This window comes from Somniosus microcephalus, chromosome 10 (genome assembly GCF_052327205.1).
Source record: "Somniosus microcephalus isolate GS21.2 chromosome 10, FLI_Smic_1.0, whole genome shotgun sequence".
Taxonomy (NCBI): domain Eukaryota; kingdom Metazoa; phylum Chordata; class Chondrichthyes; order Squaliformes; family Somniosidae; genus Somniosus; species Somniosus microcephalus.
Genome location: NC_140996.1, coordinates 102121529 through 102147785, shown reverse-complemented (window position 1 = coordinate 102147785; position 26257 = coordinate 102121529). Strand labels below are relative to the sequence as shown.

General features: G+C 47.4%; 1 protein-coding gene across 5 annotated transcripts in view; it reads right to left on the bottom strand.

The window, feature by feature from the left end:
* The window catches only part of pcdh17 (protocadherin 17), a 154200-nt gene that overhangs the window by 81850 nt on the left and 46093 nt on the right, over nucleotides 1-26257 (bottom strand). Inside the window, exon 4 of one of the 5 annotated variants that reach the window (XM_085998655.1) lies at nucleotides 10390-10474. The exons of the other annotated variants lie outside the window; for them this stretch is intronic. Coding sequence (XP_085854781.1) covers nucleotides 10392-10474 — 83 coding nt within the window. The 3' untranslated portion in view covers nucleotides 10390-10391. The remainder of the gene's footprint in view (nucleotides 1-10389; nucleotides 10475-26257) is intronic. 5 annotated transcript variants of the gene reach the window in all.

Below are 26257 nucleotides of genomic sequence, written 5' to 3'. Positions count from 1 at the left end.
CATTTCTTTGGTCCCCATTATAAATTCCCCCGATTCTGACTGCAAGGGACCTACGCTTGACCTCACCAATCTTTTTCTCTTCACATGTCTTGACAGATGAAATTTCAGTGTTTCACAGCTGTTTGAAGCCATCAAACACTGACAGTCTGACTTCTAACCCGAGTCCTTCTGCACAGACTCAGTTAGAAATCTCGCCGGCACTGAAAGCTGAAGGCTGTCACTTTTGACAGCTCGCAGCCATTTTGCTTTCAGTGCCGGCTGAGTGATGGACTCCCGAAACCTAGAGGAAGAAAGGCTGTTAAGGTAAGTACAGGTAATTTAAACTTCTTTACACACTTTAGACACACCAAACACACTTACCTTTGCACTTATGCACCCATCACTCACCTGAACACCGACATCACGACCCCTCCAAGTCCTTCAACCCGACGGCCCGCCTGCTCTAACCTGGCGTGGTTTGGAGCCGTCAGGAATCCTACACGACACCCCTCAAAATAAGGATTAGGCTAAAAACTGCCTGTTAACGACCTGTTAACAGGCAGTTAATTGGCACTAATCCCTTCCCGCCTCGGGTTGGCGGGTCCCAGTGCGGGGCGGGTACCCACCTCCTGTGAAACTTACGTGGAGGCGGGTTTTGGGCGGGATGGTGTCGGGACCCCGAATTCGGGATTTCCCCCCCCCCCCACACGCCTGAAACCCCGCCTGACAGCTCCAGGAAAATCAACCGCTATGTTTCCCCTCAGGTAGCATTCACAGACCTGAAACGTTAACCCTGTTTCTCTCTCCACGGATGCTGCCTCGCTTGCTGAGTATTTCCAGCACTTTCTGTTGTTATTGCAAAGTTATGTAACACATTTTGGCTATGAGGTTCCCCCTCTACCAGAACATCTTACCGCCCTATTAAAAGCAGTGGTCATCTCACAAAAACATTTCCTTACATTGGAGCAGAAGACAGTAGAGATAGGGGCCAAGATATTGGATATTGTGGTTCCACCCTGGTGGGACATTTTTGAAAATATAGAAGTCCCCTCTTGGATTAAGCTGGCTTCGCATCTTTTAGTGGTTTGCCAGCTGGGAATAGTTTTCTATCTGTTGTCTGTGAAGTGCAAAGGAAGGGACCAAATGCTCCGCTCTCAGCATGAGGGAGCATGGGACAAAAACAACAATAAAAGCTATGACCAGGTATAAAATCAACCGTGAACGTGATTAAAAATAAAGTTGGACAAGTGTGTGTGTCAATTTATTTTTCCTGTGTGTGATGTTTCCAAGTGGTGCAGGGGTGTTGGACCCCCTCCATGCTTGGATGTGAATGTAATAAAAGGTTTTACTTTGTGTATTTTGATAAACACTACACCTAAAGGGAATGGGAGTGTTTTGATTGGGCATTATTAGTTTAGGTAATACAGGGGAAGATTGGCTCCCGAAGATCAGAAATTTTGCTCACACCTGCATGATACTATAGTGTTATAAAGTACCACAGGGGGTGTGTAAGGTTCGAAAATTTCCGCACAACCCCAGAACAGAAGAATAGCATTATTTTTAAAGATGGTTTTGGAACATTACAGAAGAAATCTGCAAAAAGGATAAAAGTGTGGTTGGGCCAAACAGAAGAATTTCAAAAGAGTTAAATTAAGGAAGAGATTTTGGACTGTTAGCAAAAGGGATTTAAAATAAAAATCCCAGGAAGATTTGGCTGGCTTGATAAGACATGTTCAGGCTTGCAAAAGGCTGGGACAAAGGGGAGGAGAGTGGGCCCCCCGAGTTTGGATATTGGACTGTCTAAGGAGTGTCCAGGGCCGCCCCAGTTTTACATAAGGACAATGAAGCCTGTTTTCCCGCCGAGAATTCGCAGAGCCAGGTATTGAATAAACAGGACATGTCCCCAGCAATACAAAGGAAGGAACATTAGCCCTACAGGTTACCACAAACAAACCACAGTCCAAAACCAATTAAAGAGATTGACAAACGTTTTGCATTTTAAAACTGGTTTCAAGGCAATCCCGAAACCAGTTAAAGGCCGATTAAGTTTAGATGAGCCATCCCCTAAACTGGTTAAGTTTGGATGGGCCATCCCCGAAGCTCGTTAAAGTTTTAAAACACATTAAAAATAACGAGCCCGCCAAATTTAACAAAGAAAGCCGAGATTTGGCGGTCAGATAAGCCAGGCCCCAAATTAGTATAATTGAGGCCTGCCTGTTCAGTTCAAGCAGCACAGTTCATTCGTCAGCTCCTCAGGTCAGCTCAGAAGACAGAAGTTCAAGTTCAGCCAACCAGCTCAAGAGAAGATCATCATCGGAGATTTGAAGGAAGAAAGAAGAAAGAGAGATCGTGCAACCAAAGGCCTACAGAAACCAACAACCGCCAATATTACCACCAACCAGGTAATATTGGGCCACCGCGATCAACAAGAAACCAACCGCTGAAAAACTCACAAACCAAAGAATTGTTTCCACTCTACAGGCTAGTCTGACTTACCCATGGGTAAGATTTGGACATAAAAGACCCTAAAACTAGTCCTAACCAAAGAAAATTGGGTACTTACCTGATAGATCCAACAGCGCGACTAACCGCATCAGCGGACCAACCCAAACTGAAGACCCAACGCAGGTGCAGTCTTCTACCACGTCTGAGGTACGGCAGGCCCCAACCGCCACAACTAAAGAGAACCCCGAAATCACGAACCTCTACAACTGTCAAGAAAGTCGTTTTGGTGAGCATTTCCTGGTCCTCTGGATTCCAGCCTAGCTAGTGTAGTGGGGTTGGGAGGGTAAGGGATTTTGTGTATTGTAATTCTCCCTCGCTTGTTCCGTGTGTTCCCCACCCCTTTTAAAGTATAAGTTTTATTGTACTGTATATTTTCCTGTCTCAAAATAAAGATCTGAATTCTTTTTGACTAACCCAGGTGTCTGTTGCAAGTTTATCACAACCCCCAAATAAGTCCAAAGTCTAGAACAAAAGGGAGTGGGAGCAATTCGAACCACTCAAAGGAGTCAGAGGTGAAGCTGACAAACAACCACCACACACCAACCCTTACAAATCCCTTCTCCTCCGACCCCTCCCGCTAGCGCTGTTCTGCTACTATTCCTACTTCCATTCTCTCTCCCCACTCTCCTTATCCACCTTACCCCATCCTCCTCCTCTCATTCTTACCCTCCCCTCCCCTCCCCTTTACTGATCCCCACCTGGGACCAATTATCCCCGTGTGCTCTAATACAGGAAACTTTGGTTTATCTGGAGGTTGTATGCACTGAAACAGCAAATAGAGGAACAACATAGAAATGTGTTAAGCAATCGTCAAGTGTTGCCAATTGTAATTTTCAAGCTTAAATCTATGAATGGTTTTATTAAATTTAAAGCATCAGAAAGAGCTCCTTGTGGAAGATGTATTTTTACAGGAATTAATTTATTCTCAAGGATGGAGATGTCGTGTGAGTAAGCCACGAGCAAACGTAGGTTTAAAATACATTTTAGAAATGATTTTGTTGCAGAGCTTCACCCTCTTGTTTCGATAAAATTAGATCTGTCCACCTCCAGCTGGCTGACAGCATTTGATACTGCCACTAGCTTCTCAAAATATGGAAGTGTTCCATTCCACCACACTAGTATCCCCTGCCTTTGTGAACTCAAAAGAGGGAAAAAAATGAACAGGATGAAGTTTTTCAGCTATATCCATAACAGGCAGAGACAAATTGGGCCTCTGAAAGACAAGACTGACAGATTAGTCACAGAAGATCAGGGGAAGGCTGAATTTTTAAATGGGTTCATCTATTTCTGAAAGAGATGAACGGGGTGTCAGAAGGCTGTGTCAGGAAGACAGGCATTGGCAAGGGAGGAATATTTAAAGAACTGGAGACACTGAGAGTAGATAAGACACCAAGACCTGATGGCATTAGCTCAGGGGTTCTTAAAAAAGAAATAAAGCAAGAACTAGGGGAGGTCTGGCAGAGATGTTCACTCAATAATTAGCAGGGATATACCCGATGACATGGAGATGGCTAATGAGGTACAATTTTCAAAGAAGGGGAGAAATACGACACAGAATTACAGGCCAGTGAACCTCACAACAGCAACAGTATAGACACTCAAGAGCATTATAGGAACACAATTAAGCATGTATGTCAAAGAAAAATGATCATTAAGAGTCAGTATGAATTAATGTTGTACAGATTTACTGCACCTGTTCAGTATGGAACAAAATTAATAATGAATGACCTACATGCTTTAATGGAATGTATTATGACAAGATGAAGAGCAGGACATGTGTGTCATATGGCTGAAGATTAGTCATTGATAGAATGCATCCTGGCTAGGAAAAGACTACGTGAAAGAAGTTGGTGGTACTGTACAGGAAGAAATTAATGTGACAAATGCCAGACACCTGGCTGTGGGGAGAGCACAATGGAGGTCTGGTTATAAGGACTGATTGACTTAACCAATTCAGCAGTTATTGTCAATCTTGATTCTCTGAAGATGATGGATTAAATAATACAGAAGAAATTTGTTGTGATGGATGAGCTCATGGTCAAAAGAGAAACAGCAAACTTGGGTTAATTTTAACCTAACCCGCACAACGGGAAACTAACAGGATCGGATCAGCCATCCATTTCACACCTCGCCTGATTTTACATTCCACGGAAGTCATTGGAAAGTAAAATTAGATGGGGTGTAGAATGGGAGGGGGGGCGAAGGTGGGCGAGGAGGCAATCTGATCCTGTCAACTTGCCACCGGGTAGGTTAGGTTAAAATTACTCCCGTCATCAAAAATTGGCTTGCTAGGATAAAACTGTGTAATTATAAATGACCAGTTGGGGAGAAATAAGTCATGAGATTCCCTGGTTCCATCTTTGGACTGCTATAGTCTTGCTTATGCCAAAATCCAGTGTTGTCAGTTGGGTTCAGCAATGTGAATCTGAACAAGTTGATCTGTTCCATCATAATGTTTGGTAGTTCCACTGGAACATGATTGCTTTTTCCAAAATGGAACTTCATAAACAAATTTCCTCGACTGGGTATGTGTGCACATCAGATATTGTGTGCACATATTTTGTTCAAGTTAGGTGGTTGGTTTCAGAGGACAACATGGGATAGGACAGCACTGGGAAAGACCACAAACAGGAAGAGGAGGAGAAATGTATTGGCTGGTCAGCAAAACTTTGGGCCACAAATTTATAGTGGCACGTACATGCATTCAAATTGGCACTAGCCTGAGACCCGCTCCTTTGGTTGGTCTGATTTACACTGTTGCAGAGTCAAAATTCACAGCTGTATGAATACATGGGGCGCGAAATTCAGTTACACCCCGTTTGGAGGCGGTAACCGAGTTAAGGCCATTTAGCGCCCGGCGCGGAAGTACTGCCCGGCCGCTAAATTTGGCTTACCACCACACAGAGATTGTGGAGTGCAATCTCGGGCGCTCCACTTCCTGCTGGGGCAGTTAGCAAGGCAATTTCGGGGCGCGATCGGCAGCGCTCCACGGGCCGCGATTCAACGCCCCTTCCCTTCAGTTAAAGGGGAGAGCCGTTGCACACTCTGCAGGGTCTCCGATGGCCCACACTAGGCCACCAGGGTGGCGTGGTGCCGTGGCCGCAGCCTGGCGCTGAGATGTGGTGCTGGGTTGCGCGATGGCAGCCAAAACCATGCCACAGCCCACCACGGAGGGCCGACCTGGAGGTTGGCCAAAAAATGAAAATGGTGGCGCGGGTTGCGGCCACACCTCCCCTTTAAATGCTGCCCCGCGAGTGGAGGTCAACCTGGTTTGCGACCTGCGAGGCTGGCGCTGACATCGCCCTCAGCAGTCTCACGGGGCGCAGACGAATTTCTGCCGTGGGGCGGTAAGAGGCCACGGCTAGGCGCTAAGTGGTCACGGTGCATGGCAATGGCGCAGTGGCCCAGGGCGCTACCGGCGGGGGCGTGGCGCTATCAGGTAGAGCCTCAGCAACGCCCCACCGAATTTCTCGGGAGGCGCTTTTTTTGCCCACCTGGGCGATAAGCCCTTTGCAGCAAGTTGGCATCCCACGGAGACACTAACGGCAGGTGCAAAGGAGCCGGATTTCTAGCCCATGGTACTCAAACTTTACATGCATCGGTCCTCATTCTTCCATTATCAAAATGCCTATCACAATCTAATGAATGGATCTACAAATAGAATTACTAAGTTAGCCGAGGATGCAAGCTTGTACGGATTCAGTAAATGCACTGCAGAAGCAGATACTGTTCAAATCTCAAGCGCCTGAGCAGCTGGGCTAAAAGCTGGCAAATGTTGTTTGAAATAGACCAACGCAAAGCGATGCATGAAGATTCGAATAATGCTAACTTTGGTTACAAGATGAATAGTTGTTGAAGGGAGCACAGAAAGAGAAAAGATCTATGAGTAGGTATAGGTATAGCCTGTTAAAATGTCTCTGCAATGTGAAATAGTGATTAACAAGGCAAAGGGAATGATGGAGTCAATGCCAAAAATATAGACTACAACTTCATGGTAGTGATATCAATACTGTTGGAGACACCAATGAGGTCACTTCTAGAATGCGGCTTTCTAAAGGAACATTGATCGATTGCAAGTGGAAGGTAGCATCGTGGTAATGTCACTGGATTAGTAATCGAGAGGCCTGATTATCCAGGGACGCGAGTTCAAATCCTACCACGGCAGCTGGGGAATTTAAATTCAATAAAATACATCTGGAATAAAAAGATAGTATCAGTAAAACTGCTACAGAAAACAATAATAAGAATCGACCTCGGCACTGACAGCACACCCAGCCCAGTTGACCCTGCAAAATCCTCCTCACTAACATCTGGGGACTTGTGTCAAAATTGGGGGAGCTCTCCCACAGACTAGTCAAGTAACAGCCTGGCATAGTTATACTCACAGAATCATACCTTTCAACCAATGTCCCAGACTCCTGCATCACCATCCCTGGGTATCATCAGCAGGACAGACCCACCACAGCAAAGGCTATAGGCCGCAACAACATCCCAGCTGTAGTGCTGAAGACTTGTGCTCCAGAACTAGCCACACCTCTAGCCAAGCTGCTCCAGTACAGCTACAACACTGGCATCATCTACCCGACAATGTGGAAAACTGCCCAGGTATGTCCTGTCCAAAAAAAAAAGACAAATCCAATCTGGCCAATTACCGCCCCATCAGTCTACTCTCAATCATCAGCAAAGTGATGGAAGGTGTTATCAACAGTGCTATCAAGTGGCACTTACTCACCAATAACTTGCTTACCGATGCTCAGTTTGGGTTCTGCCAGGACCACTCGGCTCCAGACCTCATTACAGCCTTGGTCTAAACATGGACAAAAGAGCTGAATTCCAGAGGTGAGGTGAGAGTGACTGCCCTTGACGTCAAGGCAGCATTTGACCGAGTGTGGCAACAAGGAGCCCTAGTAAAATTGAAGTCAATGGGAATCAGGGGGAAAACTCTCCACTGGCTGGAGTCATACCAAGCACAAGGGAAGATGGTTGTGGTTGTTGGAGGTCAATCATCTCAGCCCCAGGACATCGCTGCAGGAGTTCCTCCAGGCACTGTCATAGGAACAACAGTAGGCCATTCAGCCCCTCGAGCCTGTTCCGCCATTCAATAAGATCGTGGCTGATCTGCGATCTAACTCCATATACCCACCTTTGGCCCATATCCCTTAATACCTTTGGTTAACGAAAAGCTATCAAGCTCTGATTTAAAATTAACAATTGATCTAGCATCAATTACTGTTTGTGGAAGAGATTTCCAAACATCTACCACCCTTTGTGTATAGAAGTGTTTCCTAATTTCACTCCTGAAAGGTCTGGCTCTAATTTTTAGACTATGCCCCCTTGTCCTAGAATCCCCAACCAGCGGAAATAGTTTCTCTCTATCTACCCTATCTGTTCCCCTTAATATCCTGAAAACTTCGATCAGATCACCCCTTAACCTTCTAAATTCTAGGGAATAAAACTCTAATTTGTGTAATCTCTCCTCATAGCTTAACCCTTGAAGTCCGGGTATCATTCTGGTAAACCTACGCTGCACTCCCTCCAAGACCAATATATCCTTCCTAAGGTGTGGTGCCCAGAACTGCTCACAGTACTCCAGGTGTGGTCTAACCAGGGTTTTGTACAGGTGCAGCATAACTTCTACCCCCTTGTACTCTAATCCTCTAGATATAAAGGCCATTATTCCAATAGCCTTTTTGATTATTTTCTGTTCATGATATTTTAATGATCTATATACCTGAACCCCCAAGTCTCTTTGGACATCCACTGTTTTTAGCTTTTCACCATTTAGAAAGTACACTGTTTTATCCTTTTTAGGTCCAAAGTGGATGACCTCACATTTGCTTACCTTGAAATCCATTTGCCACAGTTTTGCCCATTCACTTAATTTATCAATATCCCTTTGTAATTTTATGCTTTCATCTACGCGGCCTACAATGCCCCCTATCTTTGTGTCATCGGCAAATTTGGATATATGACTTTGAATGTCATCATCTAAGTCATTGATAAATATTGTGAATAGTTCAGGCCCCAACACAGATCCCTGCGGGATACCACTAGTCACATCCTGCCAATTTGAGTACCTAACCTTATCCCTACTCTCTGTCTCCTGTCGCTCAGCCAATTTCCTAACCAGGTCAATAATTTGCCCTCAATTCCGTGGGCTTCTACCTTAGATAACAGTCCCTTATGTGGGACTTTATCAAATGCCTTCTGGAAGTCCATATAAATAACACCCATAGGCATTCCCCTGTCCTAGGCCCAACCATCTTCAGCTGCTTCATCAATGACCTTCCCTCCATCATAAGGTCAGAAGTGGGCATGTTCGCTGATGATTGCACAGAGTTCAGCGCCATTCACAACTCCTCAGATAATGAAGCAGTCCATGCCCGCATGCAGCAAGACCTGGACAAGGGCTGATAAGTGACAAGTAACATTTGCGCCACGCAAGTGCCAGGCAATGACTATCTCCAACAAGAGAGAGTCTAACCACCTCCCCTTGACATTCAATGGCATTACCATCGCCGAATCCCCCACCATCAACATGCTGGGGGTCACCACTGAGCAGAAACTTAACTGAATCAGCCACATAAATACTGTGGCTACAAGAGCAGGTCAGAGGCTCAGTATTCTGCGGCGAGTGTCTCACCTCCTGATTCCCCAAAGCCTTTCCACCATTTACAAGGCACAAGTAAGGAGTGTAATGGAATATTCTCCACTTGCCTGGGTGAGTGCAGCTCCAACACTCAAGAAGCTCGACACCATCCAGGACAAAGCAGCCCGCTTGATCGGCAACCCATCCACCACCTTAAACATTCATTCCCTCCACCACCGGCGCACCGTGGCTGCTGTGTGTGCCATCTACAAGATGCACTACAGCAATTTGCCAAGGCTTCTTCGACAGCACCTCCCAAACCCACAACCTCTACCACCTAGAAGGACAAGGACAGCAGGTGTATGGGAATACCATCACCTACAATTTCCCCTCCAAGTTACACACTATCCTGACTTGGAAGTATATCGCCGTTCCTTCATTGTCGCTGGGTCAAAATCCTGGAACTCCCTCCATAACAGCACATGGATTGCAGCGTTTGAAGGCGGCGGCTCACCGCCACCTTTTCAAGGACAATTAGGGATGGGCAATAAATGTTGGCCTTGCCAGTGACGCCCAAATCCCAGGAACGAATAATAAAAAAAGAAAAAAAATGATGTAGAGAAAAGCAGCAAGGAGGATTCTCACACGTAGAATGCTGTTCTGTGATAATAGGCTAACAACTATTCCTATTAACAAAACAAGTTGCGGAGGAGTTGAGGGGAGTGGATACACTGAAAGCGGCCAAAAATTCTTTGAAACGAATCAGGAGTTATAGGACAGGTGTTCACAGTTTAGAAGCCAGTAGCTGACTGAGGTTTTGAAAAGAACTTCTCACAAACGCAAGGGCCGTTATTCATTCTATACTTTCTTGTGCCAAAAGCTTCCATGTAGTTTAATAAATGCAAAAGAGTACAGGACAGATTTGTACTGCAGGATGCTCTCTTAAATGAGAGAGAAAAACGTCAATGGAAAGGATTGTGCTTGAAGTACCGAATTCACTATATGAAACGATCCAAATGGGCCTCTCTCATTCAGGAGGTTCTTTCGTTTTAAACATGATGCTCCTGCCTCTGCTGCAGTGCAAGAGGTAACACAAGAAAACTCAGCAATAAGAAAAAATACATGAACAAATTTGTTGAAGGTGTTATTTTATACAGTGGATTCTTGTTACTGTCACTTTCAATTACCACCAGTAAAATGATAATAAGCATAAAGTGACAATAACACCATTTCTCCCCGGTACGATGTGCTTTTACTTAGATAACATGCAAGGACATCCACGTAGCAATAAAATCCCAGTAAAATAGCTGACTCACTTTTAGTAGTGATGTCCACAACAATTTTGTGCAGATTTTTGATCCCAGTATCCATTCAGAGGGAGCTTTGAACACTTGCGTCTGACTAGGGTGACAAGAAAATTATAATACGTACCTGCGTATCTACAAGTTTTGTACCAGCAAAAATGACAGTAGGTAAGAACTGAGAAAACTGAACAATAAAAGTGACATTGCATGTAAAATATTAAGTTGGTATACTTTGAAAGAAATTTGAATCTTAAGAGAAATAATTAGTGGAATGAGGGCAATAAGTGAATCCGGTGTCGTACAGAATTGATGAATAATGACAAGGTCAACCATAAAACATACTGCACTACTCTTGCGACAGATCTAGCCCAATTAAAATACCTCTCTCCATGGCTCAGCTGATTGTGTAGTCAGTTACCTGACCTCAGCCTGAATGGTAGTAGGGACACTGCAATTGGCCTCACCATCTTGGATCCCGACCCAGCAATCCCTACTGGAAGTGCATGTGTGGATATGATTGGGTAGGCATGTAATGTCCTCCTATGGTTGGATAACTATAATACATGAGGTATAATCACTTGGGTGAGAAGTGGAGAGTTCCCTGTGCCAGTGGAACCATTCCCCGGCAACGAGGCAACGCCTTTAGGAGAGGAGGGGGAGGAGAAGATTGATAGGAAAAAGAATCCAGTAGTTATTTTGCAACATCGGTCCTGTGGACGGGGTGGTCACAGTGGGATAGATGTTCCCATTTCATCTCAGGCACCTGGATTCCAATCTAGCCCGGAAGGTTCTTCTATTGGCTGCAAGCATCCTACACTAAATAAATAGTCACAACCCAGTTCATACTGGGCAAGGGTTCAAATGACAACTAGGGATGCTGCAGTAGTCACTCTGAACCTGTGTACCTGGCAGTGGTTTTACTGCAAGAAACAAGCCAAACGAAAACTGGAGCTGGAAAAAAAATATTGCTGCATGTTCACTGGGCTCACAGGCCAACATCACTCAATGATTCTCATATTTGATAGTTTATGTCTATAAAATCTTATATTGAGAAGGATCTATATTTATCTTTGTTCCGCAAAAGAATTGTTACGAGATAATAATGAATTGTCATTAATACCTCTGCAACCTTTGAAATACCCAAATCGTTTACGGCTTGCACCCCAAAAAACTATCTTCACAGGTGCTTATAGTGCTTCCTTGTTTCCTCATGGCAGGAATTGTAGTTATCAAAATGTAATTTTGTTAGCAGATACTAGCAATTCAATCAGTTATCAGCAATTCAATCATTAATGTAAACATGACAGAAAGCACGCTGCAGACAGAAATCTGCTATGATAGCTCCTTTCATGCTTGGTACTTAAAAGTCTGTTCTGGGTTTCTGATACTTGATGATATATTGATTTTTCAAAAATGTATTTTCAGAAATGTGTCAATCCAAGCTTCTTGTATAAACAATCTAAGTCATTGAGTGTGCTTGAGTATAGCTGCTGTGTTGGGGAAACTAAAATTTGAGTAGAGCACCAGGCTGCATGTACAGCAGTAAAGGTGGTGCCTTCATTTATTGAGTGGCTATTTCTGGCCTGTGAATCAGTAGCTTCATTCAGAAAACGTGAGAAAATTAGGTAAAATGATTTTGTTTTCCATGGGGCAAGAATCTTTCTGGACTACATGCTTTCGAGCTTCCAGTGCTGTTAGGTCATTCCAGCATATGAATCACAGTCACATAGCAAGTGCATTTCAATAAACAATGTTCTGACTGGTTATGGCAGTGTGTAGATAAATCATACAGACAAGGAAGATCAAAGATTTGAGCCCTTGTCTGTGCTGTATTACCCGATCTGTGATGGGGCAGTGCTACCAATGGCTTGAGTACCCCCGGGCAAGTAAGGGAAAATTGACCAACGTTTGCAGTGATCACTATCCACGATCCCTGCTGGAAGTGCATGTCAGGTGAGGACAGGAGCAGGCTGTGATGTCCCCAAATAGATGAGTAGCCTGGCAACTTAGACTCACACATGTAGAATGGGCAAGATACCCAACGATGACCAATGTCTGTAGGACTGTAATCTAGCATGGTATCAACTCTGTCAGGAGAGGATAGGGGAAAAATTTGGTGTGAAGATATTATGAAAGCATGTTTACTTTCATTTATGTAGTCAACGATTTGGGAACTGGGTAGTTAACTTACAAAACCAATGTGTAGGAGGAATTCTTCTGTTGATGTATTAGTATGGTGATTCAGCCATACCGGACTATAACATCAGTATGATTATGGGGATGGAGGGATTGGATTATGAGGAGCGATTATGTAAATTGGGCATGTTCACACTGGAAAGGAGAAGGTTGAGAGATAATATGATTACTGTTTTTAAGATTCTAAAGGGGCTAGATAATGCCAACCATGACAAGCTGTTTCACCATTTCCAAAACAGTAGAACCAGAGGACATGGCCTGCACTTGAACAGGAGTAAATTTAAAACTAATCTGCAGAAACAATATTTCAGTGAGCGAGTGGTCAATTTATGGAACAGGCTTGCTAAGAAGCATTTGTATTGATTCATTCAAATACTAATAGGATAGATTTTGTTCAGAAAATAATATTTTTGGGGCACAGTATATGAGTAATTTAAGACATGACGTGGTAAGTTTAGCATGCTTGGGAGGAAAAAGGTTCCAAAAGCTCTCTACCAATGCGGATTTCCTCACTCATGTCTGGGTCTGTTGTACACTGATTGACAGAGACTGATTTCTATGATTAGTCAACAATTTCATTATCATTGTATCGTGCAACTACTAGGATGGTAGAAGATGAACTAGATGGACCGTGGTCCATTTTTGTCTAGCAATTCCTATGAACTAAAATCAGTAGAAGCATATTGCTGCTCAACAGAAGTACCTGAAGGGATATGTTACATATTAACAAAGTTGCTGAGCATTACAAGGCAGGGCCACAGTCATGGGGTTCAGACATTGGACGAAGGACAGCAAAACTCAAAGAGCTTATCAATAACATCTCAATTCCAGGTATTTTGGGGAAGATTTTTGTGGTTCTGCGATGAATTGCCTAGATGCAGCTATTATTGGAAAATCAGGATTGTTGGAGTGATTATCTGTGAAGAAACTCGCCAAATTTTCTCCTCCATTAATTCTGATGGAAGGAAAATTACAGGGAGTGCTCTCCGACCTGTCTAATGTTCTGATATTTGGCTCACTCTGGCAATCCAGTGTGCCTGGGTGAAGATCAAAGAACATCTCCCCTATTATGTCCTGAACCCTCACTTCATTCTGCATTATGCTTTTTAGTACATAAGGTTTGAATTGGCAGGGTGATTTTATTGTTTTTCGCAGCAGTTGTCATGGCTGACAGCATATTCCTGTAACCAAACAAATTCTGTTTTACCATATGATTTGAACTGTGGTGATAGCAGGTATTGTTTCACTGTATGGGGTAGATTTTGACTTTGCGTGGTAGTGTAAAATAGGTGATAGTGAATCAGAAGCCCCGTTGACATCTCTTCCGATTTTTATTGTGGTTTTAGCCGTTGCTCAGTGGTAACACTCTCGCCTTGAACACATATTCTAGGCTGATACCAGTGCAGTACTGAGGGAGTACTGCACTGTTGTAGGTGCTGTCTTTCCTTTTACTCTGGCATCTTTTAGTATAACTTTCTTCAAACATTCTCTCAAATAGGAAGTTATTTACAACATTTTTCACTCACTTTCCTGCTTTCAATCTCCCTGCGCCAAACACCTTCCCCTGGAATGCGAGGCTGAGCAGACAGGCTGCTCCAAGGGCTATCCCAGTAAGCTGTTGCTAGGAGGTAAACAAGACCAGCCAGGAGACAACGGCGAGAGGATAAACAGCAGCCCGAGAGCGGACCTGAACTAAAGCAGCGACGAAAGGATAAAGGGCGGCCCGAGAGCTGACCTGAATTAAAGCAGCAGCAGCGGCGAGAGGATAAAGAGCGGCCCGAGAGCGGACCTGAATTAAAGCAGCGACGAGAGGATAAAGAGTGGCCCGAGAGCAGACCTGAATTAAAGCAGCGGCGAGAGGATAAAGAGCAGCCCGAGAGCTGACCTGAATTAAAGCAGCGGCAGCGGCGAGAGGATAAAGAGCGGCCCGAGAGCGGACCTGAATTAAAGCAGCAACGAGAGGATAAAGAGTGGCCCGAGAGCAGACCTGAATTAAAGCAGCGGCGAGAGGATAAAGAGCAGCCCGAGAGCGGACCTGAATTAAAGCAGCGGCAGTGGCGAGAGTATAAACAGCGGCCCGAGAGCCGACCTGAATTAAAGCAGCGACGAGAGGATAAAGAGTGGCCCGAGAGCAGACCTGAATTAAAGCAGCGACGAGAGGATAAAGAGTGGCCCGAGAGCAGACCTGAATTAAAGCAGCGGCGAGAGGATAAAGAGCAGCCCGAGAGCGGACCTGAATTAAAGCAGCGGCAGTGGCGAGAGTATAAACAGCGGCCCGAGAGCCGACCTGAATTAAAGCACTGGCAGCGGCAAGAGGATAAAGAGCGGCGCGAGAGCAGACCTGAATTAAAGCAGCGGTGAGAGGATAAAGAGCGGCCCGAGAGCCGACCTGAATTAAAGCACTGGCAGCGGTGAGAGGATAAAGAGCGGCCCGAGAGCAGACCTGAATTAAAGCAGTGGCAGTGGCGAGAGGATAAAGAGTGGCCCGAGAGCTGACCTGAATTAAAGCACTGGCAGCGGCAAGAGGATAAAGAGCAGCCCGAGAGCGGACCTGAATTAAAGCAGTGGCAGTGGCGAGAGGATAAAGAGCGGCCCGAGAGCTGACCTGAATTAAAGCAGCGGCAGTGGCGAGAGTATAAACAGCGGCCCGAGAGCCGACCTGAATTAAAGCACTGGCAGCGGCAAGAGGATAAAGAGCGGCGCGAGAGCAGACCTGAATTAAAGCAGCGGTGAGAGGATAAAGAGCGGCCCGAGAGCCGACCTGAATTAAAGCACTGGCAGCGGTGAGAGGATAAAGAGCGGCCCGAGAGCAGACCTGAATTAAAGCAGCGGTGAGAGGATAAAGAGCGGCGCGAGAGCAGACCTGAATTAAAGCAGCGGTGAGAGGATAAAGAGCGGCCCGAGAGCCGACCTGAATTAAAGCACTGGCAGCGGCAAGAGGATAAAGAGCGGCGCGAGAGCAGACCTGAATTAAAGCAGCGGCGAGAGGATAAAGAGCGGCCCGAGAGCTGACCTGAATTAAAGCAGCGGTGAGAGGATAAAGAGCGGCCCGAGAGCCGACCTGAATTAAAGCACTGGCAGCGGCAAGAGGATAAAGAGCGGCGCGAGAGCAGACCTGAATTAAAGCAGCGGTGAGAGGATAAAGAGCGGCCCGAGAGCCGACCTGAATTAAAGCACTGGCAGCGGCAAGAGGATAAAGAGCGGCGCGAGAGCAGACCTGAATTAAAGCAGCGGCGAGAGGATAAAGAGCGGCCCGAGAGCAGACCTGAATTAAAGCAGCGGCGAGAGGATAAAGAGCGGCCCGAGAGCTGACCTGAATTAAAGCAGCGGCAGCGGCGAGAGGATAAAGAGCAGCCCGAGAGCGGACCTGAATTAAAGCAGTGGCAGCGGCGAGAGGATAAAGAGTGGTCCGAGAGCAGACCTGAATTAAAGCACTGGCAGCGGTGAGAGGATAAAGAGCAGCCCGAGAGCGGACCTGAATTAAAGCAGTGGCAGCGGCGAGAGGATAAAGAGCAGCCCGAGAGCGGACCTGAATTAAAGCAGTGGCAGTGGCGAGAGGATAAAGAGCAGCCCGAGAGCGGACCTGAATTAAAGCAGTGGCAGTGGCGAGAGGATAAAGAGCAGCCCGAGAGCGGACCTGAATTAAAGCAGTGGCAGTGGCGAGAGGATAAAGAGCAGCCCGAGAGCGGACCTGAATTAAAGCAGTGGCAGCGGCGAGAGGATAAAGAGTGGTCCGAGAGCGGACCTGAATTAAAGCACTGGCAGCGGCAAGAGGATAAAGAGCAGCCCGAGAGCGGACCTGAATTAAAGCAGTGGCAGTGGCGAGAGGATAAAGAGTGGTCCGAGAGCGGACCTGAATTAAAGCACTGGCAGCGGCGAGAGGATAAAGAGCAGCCCGAGAGCGGACCTGAATTAAAGCAGTGGCAGTGGCGAGAGGATAAAGAGTGGTCCGAGAGCGGACCTGAATTAAAGCACTGGCAGCGGCGAGAGGATAAAGAGCAGCCCGAGAGCGGACCTGAATTAAAGCAGTGGCAGTGGCGAGAGGATAAAGAGTGGTCCGAGAGCGGACCTGAATTAAAGCAGCGGCAGCGGTGAGAGGATAAAGAGCGGCCCGAGAGCGGACCTGAATTAAAGCAGCGGCAGCGGTGAGAGGATAAAGAGCGGCCCGAGAGCGGAGCTGAATTAAAGCAGTGGCAGTGGCGAGAGGATAAAGAGTGGTCCGAGAGTGGACCTGAATTAAAGCAGTGGCAGTGGCGAGAGGATAAAGAGTGGTCCGAGAGCGGACCTGAATTAAAGCAGTGGCGAGGCTCCGATTCAAAAACAACAACAAAAAAATCAAAGAGTGACGTCACAGGAGAGCAGGTAGGTGATTGGTTGGTATTACAGCTTTTTTTTGCTCTCTAAGTTAAGGAAGGGGGTTAAATTAAGAGCTGAGAAACTGTAACTTGTTAGTACTTATTAAATTAATAACTTAAACTAGATAAAATAATCAAACAATAAAACTAAAATATCAATTGAATAAAAGCTTTAACTAATTAATTAATAAATAAAACACGGTTAGAGGTGGCAGGGCAGGTGGTGTGTCGTAACTGCAGCATGCGAGAGTTTGTGGAGAGCATCGCGATCCCGAGCAACCACATCTGCAGTAAGTGTCTGCAATTCGAGGAACTTCGGCTCAGAGTTGTTGAGCTGGAGTCTGAGCTACAGACATTGCGATACATCAGGGAGGGGGAGAATTACCTGGACACTTTGTTCCAGGAGGCAGTCATACCCTTTAGGTTAAGTAGTACTTTAGAGTTAGTCAGTGGTCAGGGAGAGGAGGGTGGGACTACGAGTCAGGAAGGTATGGGGACCCAGGATGGAGTGATGGAGGAGCCTCAGCCCTTGACCTTGTCCAATAGGTATGAGGTACTTGCTACCTGTATGGATGAGGAAAAGGACTGCAGGGAGGATGGGCAAACTGACCATGGCACCGTGGTACAGAGGGCCATCCAAGTGGGGGGAGAAGGAAGGAATGTGGTTGTAGTAGGGGACAGTATAGTCAGGGGGATAGATACTGTTCTCTGCAGCCGCGAAAGACAGTCCCGAAGGCTGTGTTGCCTGCCCGGTGCCAGGGTTAAGGATATCTCCTCGTGGCTGGAAACGAACTTGAAGTGGGAGGGGGAGGATCCAGTTGTCGTGGTCCATGTAGGAACCAATGGCATAGGTAGAACTAAGAATGAGGTTCTGCTGAGGGAGTTTGAGGAGCTAGGGTCTAAATTAATAAGCAGAACCTCAAGGGTAATGATCTCTGGATTACTACCTGAGCCACGTGCAAACTGGCATAGGGTCAAGCAGATCAGAGAGTTAAATGCGTGGCTCAAAGAGTGGGATGAAGGGGTTTCAATTCATGGGGCACTGGCACCAGTAGTGGGGAAAGAGGGAGCTGTTCTGTCGGAACGGGCTCCACTTAAACCGGGCTGGGACCAGTGTGGTAAACCACGTTCACTATCGTGTCACTGTTAGTAGTTAGCACTGTTCACCACTGTTCGTTATAACTGTATCACTGACCACTATTGTATCACGGTACGAGGTCGCCTCTTGCCACACTGCTATACCTGGGATGACCACTGCCGACTCCGCCTTGGCTCCACCCACCAGGCCAGGTATAAAGGTGAGCGACTGGCTGGTATTCCTCCTGCTTGGATCGGATCACCCACGAGAGTGGGCTCTGTTATTTAGTCAATAACTTTAGTCACCTTCGTAACTCTTCGCCTTTTATTGGAGGAATTGATAGGTATATCAATTTTATTGACTAAATTTAATGATGTCCGACAACGAGTCACAACCGGCGGAGGAGCCACCAGCGCAGCTCCCAGGAGCACAGCCACACCAGCCAGCTTGGCTGCGAGCTCTCAGACCGCCGTACCTGGACCTGAACCCACGAGCAGCAAACTCAGCCACAGACTTTAAACACTGGCTGGTCTGCTTCGAATCATACCTGAGAGAATCCAGCGTCCCTCAGGCATCCAAACTAAGTGTCCTGCAGGCACAACTGAGCCCGAGAGTATACACTCTCATCGAGGACATGACTACCTACGAGACCGCCATCAACCTGCTGAAACAGAAGTACCGGACCCCGGTAAACTACATGTACGCTAGGCACCTCCTAAGATCACGGCCGCAACAGCCAGGAGAATCAGTAGCCGAATTCTCACAGGCGCTATATGCACTCGCCAGGAACTGTGACTTTAAATCGGTGTCGGCAGCCGAAAATACTGAAGATAATATCCGCGACGCATTCCTGAAAGGCCTACGGTCCGAGTACTCACGGCAAAGACTGCTGGAAGCTAAAGACCTCAGCATGGAAAAAGCTGAAGCCCTCGCTATCTCCCTGGAAGTGGCCCACCAAGATCAGGAAGCATTCACCAGGTACTGCTCGCGACCCTGGGACTCGGGCCCGACCCCTACCACAGCACCCTTCCCAGCGCCGCCCCCGGGACCTACCTCTGCGTCGGCGTCCCGCACCCGACCGGCCCCGCCACCCCCGGCACCGGCCCCGACATCGGGCATCCGCGATCGGGCCGCCGGCTGTTTTTTTTGTGGCCAGGAGAAGCACCCGAGGTCGCGCTGCCCAGCCAAGAACTCCATATGCAAAACCTGCCTGAAGAAAGGCCACTTCTCCAAGGCCTGCAGGAGCGGATCCTCAGAGGCCAGCAGTGCCGCATGCGAACTATGGGGGCGGCCATCTTCGTTTAGGGCAACTGAGGCCAGCATCCCCACACACGAGTCATGGGGGCGGCCATCTTTGTTTAGGGCAACTGAGGCCAGCATCCCCACACATGAGTCATGGGGGCGGCCATCTTTGATTAAGGCAACCGACCCCAATAGTGCCTCATGAGGCCCTACCTCGTGGGAGACGCCATTTTACTCACCACGCCCGACCGCCTCGCCCGCAGATGACAACGACTCGCTCAGCTACACACTAGCTTCCGTCACCCTGGACCAAGCCCGCCCGCACCATCTGTCCAAGTCAATGATGGACATCAAAGTGAACGGCCACGCCACGACCTGCCTGTTCGACAGCGGAAGCACGGAGAGCTTCATCCACCCAGACACGGTGAGCCACTACTCCCTCTCTGTCCTACCAACGCGCAGCCGAATCTCGATGGCATCGAGGTCCCACGCCACGGACATCAGCGGCTACTGTGTCGTGACCCTGTCGGTTAAGGGCACGGAGTATAAAAACTTTAAACTCCTCGTCCTCCCTCATCTCTGCGCTGCCGTCCTACTAGGGCTGGACTTCCAATCCCACCTCCAAAGCGTAACCCTAGCATACGGTGGACCCCTCCCCCCACTCACAGTCAACAACCAGCAAACGTTAAACCGCCCACCGCGTAACACCTGCAGCCTCTCCACCCTCAAGGTCCCGCCACCCTCTCTGTTTGCTAACCTTACCCCTGACTGCAAACCCGTCGCTACCAAGAGCAGGCGGTATAGCGCCGGGGACAGAGCCTTCATTAGCTCTGAGGTGCGGCGCCTCCTGAAAGAGGGCATTATCGAGGGGAGCAGCAGCCCCTGGCGTGCCCAGGTCGTAGTCGTAAAGACCGGCGATAAAAACCGCCTGGTCATCGACTACAGCCAGACCATAAACAGATATACCCAGCTGGACGCATACCCCCTCCCCCGCATATCTGACATGGTCAATCAGATTGCACAGTATAAAGTATTCTCGACCATCGACCTGAAGTCGGCCTACCACCAACTCCCTATCCACCCTGAGGACCGCCAGTATACCGCCTTCGAGGCGAATGGGCGCCTATACCACTTCCTTAGGGTCCCCTTCGGTGTCACTAATGGGGTCTCGGTCTTCCAAAGGGAGATGGACCAGATGGTTGACCAGAACGAACTGCAGGCTACATTCCCCTACCTAGATAACGTCACTATCTGCGGCCGCGACCGGCAGGAACATGACGCGAATCTGGAGAAATTCCTCCGTACGGCCCAACGGCTGAACCTCACCTACAATAAGGAGAAATGCGTGTTTAACACCACGCGTCTTGCCATCCTCGGCTGCGTAGTGGAGAACGGAATCATCGGCCCCGACCCAGAAAGAATGCGCCCCCTCATGGAGCTACCCCTCCCCCACTGCCCTAAAGCACTTAGGAGAACCCTGGGGCTTTTCGCCTACTATGCCCAATGGGTACCCAATTACGCGGACAAAGCCAGACCCCTCCTGAAAGCCACTTCCTTCCCCCTCACGGAGGAGGCGTGCGCGGCCTTCTCCCTCATTAAGGGAGACATAGCCAAGGCCACGATGCACGCAGTGGACGAGTCCATCCCCTTTCAGGTGGAGAGCGACGCATCCGACTTCGCCTTAGCCGCCACCCTAAACCAGGAGGGGAGGCCAGTGGCCTTCTTCTCAAGGACCCTACAGGGCCCCGAGATCCGACATTCGTCGGTCGAGAAAGAGGCCCAGGCGATCGTGGAGGCAGTACGGCGCTGGAGGCACTACCTGGCAGGCAAACGATTTACCCTCCTCACCGACCAGCGTTCGGTGGCTTTCATGTTTAATAACAAGCTGAAGGGCAAAATCAAGAATGACAAGATTTTGAGATGGAGAATCGAGCTCTCCACCTACGATTATGAGATCTTGTACCGGCCAGGCAAGCTGAACGAATCCCCTGATGCCCTTTCACGAATGACATGCGCCAGCGCGCATATCGATAGGCTTCAGACCCTCCACGACCAGCTCTGCCACCCCGGAGTCACCAGACTCTACCATTTCATTAAGGCCTGCAACCTGACCTACTCCATCGAGGAGGTCAGGACCATGACCAGGAACTGCCAGACCTGTGCGGAGTGCAAACCGCACTTCTATAGGCCGGACCGAGCAAGCCTGATCAAGGCCACCCGCCCCTTCGAGCGCCTGAGCATCGACTTTAAGGGGCCCCTCCCGTCCTCTGACCGTAATGTGTACTTCCTCAACATCGTTGATGAGTACTCCCGTTTCCCCTTTGCCTTCCCCTGCCCCGACATGACCAGTAGCACGGTCATTAAGTGCCTGAATGCCCTCTTCGCCTTGTTCGGGTTCCCGAACTATATACACAGCGACCGGGGCTCCTCCTTCATGAGCGAGGAACTCCGGCAATTCCTCCTAGAGAGAGGTATTGCAGCAAGCAGGACCACCAGCTACAACCCCAGAGGTAACGGTCAGGTGGAAAGAGAGAACGCGACGGTATGGAAGGCCGTCCTCTTAGCCTTAAAGTCTAAGGGCCTCCCAACCTCCCGCTGGCAAGAAGTCCTCCCGACAGCGCTGCACTCCATCCGGTCATTACTTTGCACGGCCACTAACACCACCCCCCATGAACGAATGTTCGTTTTCCCCAGGAAGTCGACTACGGGAACCACTCTACCAACCTGGCTGACCGCCCCGGGGCCGGTCTGGCTGCGGAAACACGTGAGGACCCATAAAACGGACCCCCTGGTCGAGAGGGTGAACCTCCTGCACGCCAACCCCCAGTACGCCTACGTGGCGTACCCAGACGGGCGGGAGGACACTGTCTCCCTACGAGACCTCGCACCCTCAGCCGATCCGGAAACACCGCCACCACCCCCCCCAACCTCAGTCCAGGTAGACGGCATGCCGGAACCCCACGAGCCCTCGCCGACCACGCAAACACCAGCATCAACACCGGATAAGGCACCAGCACTGGATAAGGCAACACCACCGCTGTGGCGATCGGAGAGGCTTACGAAGCCTCCGGAGAGACTGACCTACCAGAATTGGTAGTACACTTCACCCCGCCGGACTTAATTCTAAACAAGGGGTGAATGTGGTAAACCACGTTCACTATCGTATCACTGTTAGTAGTTAGCACTGTTCACCACTGTTCGTTATAACTGTATCACTGACCACTATTGTATCACGGTACGAGGTCGCCTCTTGCCACACTGCTATACCTGGGATGACCACTGCCGACTCCGCCTTGGCTCCACCCACCAGGCCAGGTATAAAGGTGAGCGACTGGCTGGTATTCCTCCTGCTTGGATCGGATCACCCACGAGAGTGGGCTCTGTTATTTAGTCAATAACTTTAGTCACCTTCGTAACTCTTCGCCTTTTATTGGAGGAATTGATAGGTATATCAACCAGCATCCTGGCGAATTGAATAACTAGGGCTGTTGATAGGGCTTTAAACTAAAAGAGGAGGGGGGAGGGGTCAGGTGAGGGGAAATTTAAAAATCTAAAGAGAAAGGTCAAAGCAATATAGCAGTGTGGCGATCTGGGTAAAAATAAGCAGAGTGTGACAGGAAGCGAGAGAGAGTTTAACGGTAGCAATGCAGCAGAGAATAAGGCCAAAGCAGGGAATAATGGTAAAAAATGTAAATTAAAGGCTCTTTATCTGAATGCACGAAGCATTCATAACAAGACAGATGAACTAGTGGCACAAATAGAGATAAATGGGTTTGATCTAATAGGCATTACAGAGACATAGTTGCAAGGTGACAAGGTTGAGAACGAAAAGTTCCAGGGTACTTGACGTTTCGAAAAGACAGGCAGAATGGAAAAGGAGCGGGGTAGCCCTGCTAATAAAGGATGACAGAAGGACAGTAGAGAGAAAGGATCTCGGCTCGGAAGATCAGGAAGTAGAATCAGTATGGGTGGAGATAAGGAATAAACAAGGGGCAGAAAACACTGGTGGGAGTAGTATATAGGCCCCCTAACAGTAGTTATACCGTTGGACAGAATATTAATCAAGAAATAGTAGGAGCTTGTAACAAAGGTAATGCAATAATCGTGGGGGACTTTAATCTTCATATAGACTGGACAAATCAAATTGGCAAAGGTAGTCTGGAGGACGAGTTCATGGAGTGCATTTGGGACAGTTTCTTAGAACAATACATCATGGAACCAACCAGGGAACAGGCTATTTTAGATCTTGTATTGTGTAATGAGACAGGTTAATTAGCAATCTCATAGTAAAGGATCCTCTGGGGCAGAGTGATCATAATATGTTAGAATTTCACGTTAAGTTTGAGAGTGACTTGCCTAAGTTTGAAGCTGGAGTCTTAAACTTAAATAAAGCCAAATACATAGGTATGAGGAGCGAATTGGCTAAGGTAGATTGGAAAAATAGATTAAAAGGTATGGTATAATAGCAAAATACTGTGGATGCTGGAAATCTGAAATAACAACAGAAAATGCTGGAAATACTCAGCAGACCAGACAGCATCCGTGGAGAGAGAAACAGAGTTAACGTTTCAGGTCTGGGACCCTTCATCAGAACTAAACTATAGTGGTAGGTAAGCAGTGGCTAGCATTTAAAGAAATATTTCACAATTCTCAATAAAAATACATTCCATTGAGAAACAAAAACTCCACGGGAAAAGTGATCCATCCGTAGCTAACTAAAGTAGTTAAGGATAGCATTAGATTGAAAGAAGGAGCTTATAATGTTGCGAAGAATAGTAATAAGCCTGAGGATTGGGAGAGTTTCAGAAACCAGCAAAGAATGACCAAAAAATTGATAAAAAGAGAAAAAATAGAGGGAAAACGAGCAAGAAATATAAAAACAGATTTTAAGAGCTTCTATAAGTATGTAAAAAGGATGAGAGTAGCAAAAGTAAATGTTGGTCCCTTAAAGGCTGAGACAGGAGAGATTATTATGGGGAATAAGGAAATGGCAGAAACATTAAACAAGTATTTTGTATCTGTCTTTACAGTGGAAGAGACAAAAAGCATACCAAAAATGGTAGGGAACCAAGGGTCTAATGAGGGTGAGGAACTTAATGTAATTAATATAAGTAGAGAAAAAGTACTAGAGAAACTAATGGAACTAAACACCAACAAATCCCCTGGACCTAATGGTCTACATCCTACGGTTCTAAAAGAGGTGGCTGCAGAGATAGTGGATGCATTGCTTTTGATCTTTCAAAATTCCCTAGATTCTAGAACGGTTCCAGCGGATTGGAAGATAACAAATGTAACACCACTATTCAAGAAAGGAGGGAGCGAGAAAACAGGGAACTACAGGCCAGTTAACCTGAGATCAGTCATCAGGAAAATGCTGAAATCCATTGTTAAGGAAGTGGTATCAGGGCACTTAGAAAATCATAACATGATTAGGCAGAGTCAACATGGTTTTATGAAAGGGAAATCGTGTTTGACAAATTTATTAAGAGTTTTTTGAGGATGTGACTAGCAGGGTAGATAAAGGGGAACCAGTGGATGTGGTATATTTGGATTTCCAAGAGGCATTCGATAAGGTGCCACATAAAAGGTTATTACACGAGATAAGGGCTCATGGAGTTGGGAGTAATATAGTAGCATGGATAGAGGATTGATTAACGGACAGAAAACAGAGAGTAGGGATAAACGGGCCTTTTTCAGGTTGGCAGGCTGTAACTAGTGGGGTGCCAGAAGGATCAGTGCTGGGGCCTCAGCTATTTACAATCTATATTAATGACCTAGATGAAGGGACCGAATGTAATGTATCCAAGTTTGCTGATGATACAAAGCTAGGTGGGACAGTAAGCTGTGAGGAGAACACAAAGGCCTCGATTTTCTCAGCCCCAAGGAGGCGGGTATGGGGGCGGGACTGCCGGGAAAGTTGCAGAATTTAGGGGCGGGTGGCAAACCCGCCCCCATGCCAGGAGGCGGGAAGCCGTCCTGTCCCAGGTCCCGTCTCCTTGGAGGCGGGAAGGGATTAAAGCCTATTAACTGCCTGTTAATAGGTAGTTAACAGGCAGAAAATAGGATTATCCCCATTTTTCATTCGAAGTGCGGGCTTCCCGACCTGGGGGAACCCCGCCGGGGTGTAGGAGCCGAGTAGGAGGTCTGCGGGGGTCGGAGGGGTCTGAAAGTGCAATGTAGAGGTGAGTGATGGGTGCAAGTGTGGAGTGGTACGTATGTGAGGTGAGTGTAAAGTGTTAGAAAATGTTAACTTAACTTTGTTTCTGCCTACAGCCTTCAGCTGCTGTGGAGCCGGAGTCTCGACATCTCCATTGTAGAGATCACAGACTGGCTGTTGGATCCTCCAATCCAACAGTCATCTGATTTCTACAAAGTAGAAAGATTGATGAGTCCTTGTGTTCAGGGCTTTCAAATGATGACATTTCTTCTTTCAAAAATTCTTGACAGATGACACGTCATAAGTTGACGTGCTCTGTCACTGACTTCCCTCTAATTGGCCTGCTGAGCCCGCCGGGCAGGCTTAACAAGGTCAATCAGGGGAAGATCCTGCTGGTTGGCCAGAGGCTGATGGAGGCGTGACTGAAACCAGGCAAGCAGCAGTCCCGCCTCCAACATGTCTCCATTCATAAAATCCAGCCCAAAGTGTCTGCAAAGGGATATAGATAGACTAAGTGAGTGGGCAGTAAGGTGGCAGATGGAGTATAAATGTAGGGAAATGTAAGGTTATTTACTTTGGTAGAAAGAATAGAAAAACAGAATATTTTTTAAATGGTGAGAAACTTTCAAATGTTGGTGGTCAGAGAGATTTAGGTGTCCTCGTGCAAGTAACACAGAAAGCTAGCATGCAGGTACAGCAAGCAATAAGGAAGGCAAATGGCATGTTGGCCTTTATTGCAAGGGGTTTGAGTATAAGAGTAAGGAAGTCTTACTACAATTGTACATGGCCTTGGTGAGACCACACCTGGGAGTACTGTGCAGTTTTGGTCTCCTTATTTTAAACTTGCCTTGG